Genomic DNA, 6,550 nt, shown 5'->3' with positions numbered 1-6,550 from the left:
CAAAAATACTTTTACATTTGGAAATATCACAACTTTAAACATAGTTTTTTCTTAATTTCATGTTGTTTTTTATATCCCACAAATTGTACTAGAAGTAATGTTTAAAATGGTACTCAGTATTTTAGTTGATTTTACAATCCTAAGTAATTAATTCAAAGATAGAGAGATTATAAACAAATAAATTATAAAACGTGGTTCTTTGGGCATGTTTATGTTTTAGGTGCGTTTATGTTTTGTCAGAAATTATGAATGAATGATCGAAACAGTTCAGGTCCGTTACGGCCTCCAGCCGATAGGTGGCAGCAGTGCAGCCGGTTTAAAAGCAAACTGCGGGTAAACTACAGAAAGGAAACCGGAAGTTTATGTCGACGAACTTTTCCCTGTTTGGCGGCAGAAAACTGAAAACATTTCGGCAGAAACTGTCCTGTAACATCACCAGAGGGGCTCTGACGATCACAGACACGTCGTTTGTGGTCTAATCTTGTACTGAGTTCCGTCAGCGCGCGAGGATGGAGGCGAACGAGGCCACAGAAGAAGAGGTTCAGGTCCAACGGACAGATGATCATGTGGGAAACGAATCTAAAACAGAGCGGGACCTCATTTTGGAGCTGGACCGGGAGTTATCCAGACTGACACTTGGAGGTATAATCTGTTTTCATCATCTGGTCCAGACTAAATGTTGGACCCAGTTTATGTCTGCGGGAGATTTTTAGAAAGAACTGCTGAGTCATATAAAGGCGGAACGCTGAATCACGTCTGATGAAGGTTTGCAATGAAACATGATGTAGGCAAAGCTGCCTGGAGACGGACGAACGATAAAGCCTCTAGCTTTTGTAGTTACACTTTTGTTTCCACTGAAATGAAAGTGTCCTGCTTCCTCATTTTGAGGTTGAAATTCGTTCAAAACGTATAAACAGCAGAGGTTAACAATTCATTTGAACGAAGATTCAATTCATGTCATAATTTGCGCCAATCCGATTCATGGTCGATTCTGAAGGATCCGATTCTCTGACCTAAGCTGGATCCGCAACATCTTTAGCTAAAACTTCAACAGTGAGACTCAGATAGAAATTCCTGCTACTGAACAGTGAAGTTTTCCAGATTCCTTGTATTTCTTACAAAGTAATCAAGTGTGGCGGCTGGGTAGCTCGGTTAAACCAGGGTTCGATTCCCGGAGGGGAATGAGCAATGGTGGCAATTACCATATCAATGTCTGAGCAATTAACATCACCCAGTGAGGGTCCTTAGGCAAGACCCTTAACGCTACTACTGCCTCCCGAGCCCGGTGTACCGCTCCCGGAAGATGGATCAAATGCGGAGAAAATAATTTTCCTTCGTGGGATAAATACAGTGTAATAAAAAAAAAATGAAATATGTGTCCAAACAAACAATAATACCGTACTGGTAACTGTAGAGTAACCATAAAGATCATGAAGACATAGAATTCAATAAGAAATTCTAAACTGAACTAACTTAACAGACTAAACTAAACGGGGCGTCTTCTTCTTCTTAGACTCTCCTTCACACATGAAGGAGGGATCCAGAACTATTAAGTTCTCTAACTCTACAACTACACCTTTAAATAATCCAGCAGACAGGCTTCATCCAGATTTCCTGGTCCTGGTCTGGATCAGGGTCCGCTTGGGTGAATTCAGACTGAAAATGTGTTCTGGATTACCGGTAAACAAACTCCGGTTCACTTTAAGCGGCACATCGGGTCCGCTTAAAGTGAACCGGAGTTTGTTGACCAGTCTGAATACAGCCGATGGTTTCCTGAAGTTCAGCCCACTGCTGTTTCTCCACACGGATGGGATTCGGTTCTACCTCAGACAGATCGAGCCGGTTAGATGGTAGGAAATCGATTAAAAGGATTCATTGTTACACCCCAGCAAATGTACTCAGGGAATGACGCAAAGCAACGTTAAAAAGTTCAGAAGTGCCTTCATTACAAGTTTTTTAGCTCCATGAAATGGAGCAGTAAGATTCTAGTTTCAGCCAGAAATTTGCATTTCTTAGTTTTAATAATATTTAAGAGAAGTTTGTTAATAAACAGAAAAACGGCATCAGTAAACAGGAAGCAGCTCTGCGTCTAACAGGAGTCCCCCCCCCCCCCCCCCCCCATAGAAGATGGTTTACTTCTGGCTCAAACCAAAGTCAATTCAGTCGCCATGTTGTAGCCAGACAACATCAGGAAGCAGTGATTGGTCCAAGTCGGCCTGAGTCAATGCTTTTATGTTAACCACTCTCACCAATCAGGAGTCAGCTTGTTGGAAGATGTCCCAGGGGGGGGTCACTCCGTCCAGTCAATATTTAGAACGGGCTTTAGGCTTTCTGTGTTTTTAGGCTTTCTTCTTGTTAAATGAGGGAATTCTGCAGAAACATCATCTTCATCACATTCATCTTCATCACAGACGTCTTAGCTAAAGAACCTTTTAGCAGCAGGAACCATACCTCATTAATACCCCTGCCACGCCCCCTCCCCAGGCCTGAAGCAGAAGGAACAGGCCGTGCAGGCGGAGCTCCCGGCGTCGGAGTTTGGCGTCGGCACGGATCCAGACTGGGAAAGCCGGGTGGAGGCCGTGTTTGAGCGCAGCGCCCAGCTGGCGGATGAGTACGAGCAGCTGATGAAGAAGCAGGCCGAGGAAGAGGAGGCAGAGGAAAGACACAGACAGCATCTGCAGAAAAAGATGGAGGGGGCCGCCCAGCAGCACCAGGTGAGCCTGCCCAATCTGTAAGCCCCGCCCCCCTGAACGGGTCTGAGTGGGTAAAACTGAGCTGCTGTTCTTAGGCTCTTCTGGAAAAACTGGAATCTCTGAGGGTGAAGCTGCAGCTCAACAACCCCAAGGCCACCAGGAAGAGCTTCTTAACCAAGAAACAGGAAATGATGTCAGAGAAGGCCAAAGCTCAGGAGGAGAGGGACAGGTGAGACATCAGCATCGCCTCCACCTCCTGAGGGGAGCAGTCCGTCTCCAGGAGAAACGGGGAGCAGCAGAAGCTTCTCCAAACATTTAGGGAGATTCTGGGGACGGCAATAAACGGAAGAACGTTCCTTCTTCTAATCAGGTCAGCAAAGGAGCAGCAGGAGAGCGACAGAAAGCTGGCGGCGCTCGCAGACGAGCAGAGGGAGGAGCAGAGGAGGTGGCAGGAGGAGCTGGAGGAGCTGAGGAAGGAGATGGAGCGCGTGAGGAAGGAGGCGGAGGAGGCCCAGCTGCAGGCCCTGAAGGACGAGGTGTCGGTGGTGGAGAAGCAGAGAGACGTGGCGCTGACCCGCATCGAGGAGTGGCTGAAGGAGGTGCGGGCCGCGCCGATCGGGTAACTTCTGCCAGGTCTGCGGGAGCTCAGCAGCACTGTCCCCCTTACCCGTCCAGGTTAAGCAGTACCTGAGTGTCCTGCGGGCCGAGTTCCCCGAGAAGTTCCCCCAGGAGCTGGTCCGGTGGGAGAAGAAGGAGGTTCTGGTCCAGAAGAACAAGGCGGACCTGCAGAGCCGCTTCCAGGAGCTTCTGCAGCAGCTGCAGCAGGGGCGGGAGCTGGAGTCCCTCCCCCAAATCAACATGCCCAACCTGCCTCAGGTTCCCATGGTAAGGCTGCCGGTCCCGGTCCTGGTTCTGGTTCTGGTCCGGTTCAGAGCTGACGCTGTGATGGGTGTGTCTTCCAACAGGCTGAACTCCGCTTCCACCAGATCGTCCAGAAGCTGCTGCGGCCTCAGCTGGCCCCCCCTCCTAAGCCTGCCAGTTCCCCGCTGCCTCCTCAGGCCCCCCCTCACTACTACCAGCCGCGGCCCCGTCATCCACAGCCCCCCCAGTACCAAGCCCCGCCCTCCCCTCGCTTCTTCCAGCCCCCCGGTTATCCCCCGTTTGGCGAGCCTGGCGCTCCCTTTATGGTGCCCCGCCCTCCCATCTTGTACCCACCCCCACAGGTTCAGACCCTGCACTCGCTGGCGCCCTCCCCTCCGCCCCCCGCTGCCGCCGCCCCCACAGCTTCCGGTCCGGCGGGTAAGCTGGACAAGCTGCTGGAGAAGCTGGGGGGGCGGTTCCCGCAGTGCAGCCGGGCGCAGCTGACGTCTCTGCTGCAGCAGGTGAAGAGCGCCCGCGGGACGCTGGCGGGGATGTCCCACGACGAGCTCATGGAGCAGGTGGGCCAGCGGCTGGCCCGCGGCGAGAGGACGGCCCCGGGGCCCATCCAGAGGCCGACCCCCTCCCTGCAGAGGGCCCCCCGGAAGCTCTGCCTCATGTGCCAGAACCACGTGGAGCCGGAGAGCAGACACCCCCTGAGCTGCTCCCACACCATCCACAGAGACTGCATCCAGATGTGGCTGAGGTCCAGCAAGAACAACTCCTGCCCCTTCTGCCCCGCCAAGTGACCCCGCCCCCTCCAGATTCGAGGGGGGTTGAGGCTGAGACTCCCCGCTCTGCCTTTGAAGGAGAAGGTTTTTAGAGAAAAAAACCACAACCCTTTTTTTATTTTTGGGCTACAGGAACAAGAAAAGCAGACTAAAACTGTGATGTGTCAGTCTGGAACAAAACGGCTCTAATCTCATCTGAATATATTTTAGCACCTGACTAGAAAATGCAGTTGGCTTCTTTTTCTTCTTCTGTACCCCCCCCCCCCCCCCCCCCTCCTCTTAGGTAAATCCAAACATTAGTATGAACTGAACGTGATGGTGGATAATCTGCTGCGATGACTCTCTCAAGCAATCGACGAAAGCCGGCTTCTTCCTTGGAACCTTTTTTTTTTTGTTTAAACTGACCTTCACCTTTTCCTTCTTTTTCTCTTCACGCTGCTCATAATTGGTCAATACGTGTTTATGCTGAGCGGGGGGGGGGGGGGTGGCTAAAGCTGGTTATACGCACCGCGTGAATGGAATAGAGCGCCAGGTGCAACAAAAGACGAGAAGGAAAAAGGGGCAACATTCGGAACCACTTCGCTTTAACTGATGAGACTTTAAGAGTCTGCAGGAAAACGATTCCATCCAGAACCGGCTCCAGAACCAACCTGGACCTGAGAACGGAGAGAATCTCCTAAACAGAGAAACCAGACCAGCTTCTCAGAGTTGAGACACTTTCTGACCGAAACCTTTAGGGTGATGAACAATCACACACAGTGGGCGGGCATCAATGTGTTTAACTCCGCCCACTCTGAGGCACGCCTCGGTCTGCAGTCAGGTAGTTTTACAAAATAAAACTTCAGTTAGTATCAGGGCAACGCTTTTTTTTCTTTCTTTCTTTTGTTTTTGATGGTCTCTCCTGCTGGGAGATGATCTTTTTTCACTGTGTACCAGGTTCATGCGAGTACGGTCAGAGTAAAACCTTTGCTCAAAGGGGCCACAAGAAAGAAGACCTGAACTATCTGGTCCCTGCAGGAATGTGGAGAGGCAGAACCCCCACTGGTCTGAGCGAATGGCAGTGAGGCTCAGGGTCACCTGCCTTTGGGGGAGGAGTCTCCGGACATCTTTTCAGGCCACTCTGGTTGACCCTTCATGGCCGTGGACCACCGACGGGTCTCTGGATGAGGACGGCTGCAGCTCCTTTGGTTACATATTTCATTTGTGCCCCGGCTGAGGGTTTTTATGGATCCGAGGCTCTGCTGGGTCTCGGTGGATCTTGTGACAGCTCTAATGTTGCTGTGATTTACACGCGGCTGGACAAACAAGCATCATTACTGCCGCCTGTAAATGTAGGCCTCCCTGACTGGGGTCTCTGGACCCTCGGGGGCCCTTAAGGAGCTCCCCGAAGGCCCGTCTGCAAATTGAGAGAGTTTTATTTGACCATTATTTCCATGCTGAGGGGATAACAGAGCGAGGGAGAAGCAGCCATCAGAAGGGTTGACTCTCAGAACCTGAACCACCAAATCATTTAAGCTGCAGAGTTTAGGGGGGTGGGGGGTCCGTGCTGCCATCCACCGAGTCCGCTTAGAGGAAATGTACTCCATAAAACACCTCGGTAAAAATGTTCCAGCTCAAACAAAACCAGTCCTACTTATCAAGTTGTGCTCGGTCTAATTGAGCCGCCGGGGTGTCGTTTACCAACAAAGGTAAAGAACCTCAGATGTGTTCCGGATCAGGATTCTTTACACAAGCAGCATGTCTGAGGAGAAAAACAAACGCCAGAACGCCAGAAGTCTCCGTCCATTTTTCAGATGAAGTTTCTCTGATGGCTCAGGTTTTCAGGCTGGTCTTCAGTGAAGGTCTGGACTCTCAAAGACAACCAAAAACTTCTCCACTGCACCACATGTACCCCCTGAGTGTTTTGACATTTGATCTATTTATTTGAATACATGCATCTTCAAATTTGCTTCCTCTACTCCCTTTGGTTCTCTTCTTCTCTTTGGTCCGTCTGCATTCACACTGAAGTGAACCGCACCGCAGCGCACTTGTTTGGTCCAATCCGGAGCTCAGGTGAGCATTCACACCTGACAAAGAGGGCTTCCTGAGGAACCGACTCTGTAGCCAATCGGGACTCAGCGGGACTGAGCTCCGTGACGGAGGTTCATAGAGATCAGTCAGCAGACATTAAAGGGGGCGGGGCAAACACTGGTTTCAGGGAAACAGGAC

The 6,550-nt window shown here is 50.8% G+C and overlaps 1 protein-coding gene across 1 annotated transcript; it reads left to right on the top strand.

The window, feature by feature from the left end:
• The first annotated feature begins 340 nt into the window (after positions 1-340).
• On the top strand, positions 341-4,608 carry rnf214 (ring finger protein 214). The gene is made up of 6 exons (XM_023958812.2): positions 341-642; positions 2,485-2,714; positions 2,789-2,922; positions 3,064-3,292; positions 3,369-3,578; positions 3,659-4,608. The coding sequence occupies exons 1-6, from the start codon at positions 510-512 to the stop codon at positions 4,358-4,360; spliced, it is 1,638 nt and encodes a 545-aa protein (XP_023814580.1). The 5' UTR covers positions 341-509; the 3' UTR covers positions 4,361-4,608.
• Positions 4,609-6,550: the final 1,942 nt, after the last annotated feature.

Source organism: Oryzias latipes, chromosome 9, assembly GCF_053564925.1.
Source record: "Oryzias latipes strain Hd-rR chromosome 9, Olatipes_Hd-rR_3.1".
Taxonomy (NCBI): Eukaryota; Metazoa; Chordata; class Actinopteri; order Beloniformes; family Adrianichthyidae; genus Oryzias; species Oryzias latipes.
The sequence above is the reverse complement of the archived record's forward strand: the minus strand, read 5'-3'. Positions and strand labels throughout refer to the sequence as shown.

Excerpts from the sequence above, each read along its gene's own strand:
- rnf214 (XM_023958812.2), top strand. The coding sequence starts at position 510 with ATGGAGGCGAACGAGGCCACAGAAGAAGAGGTTCAGGTCCAACGGACA. Across the intron at positions 2,923-3,063 it reads GCTCAGGAGGAGAGGGACAG|GTCAGCAAAGGAGCAGCAGG; the intron begins GTGAGACATCAG and ends TCTTCTAATCAG. Across the intron at positions 3,579-3,658 it reads ACCTGCCTCAGGTTCCCATG|GCTGAACTCCGCTTCCACCA; the intron begins GTAAGGCTGCCG and ends GTCTTCCAACAG.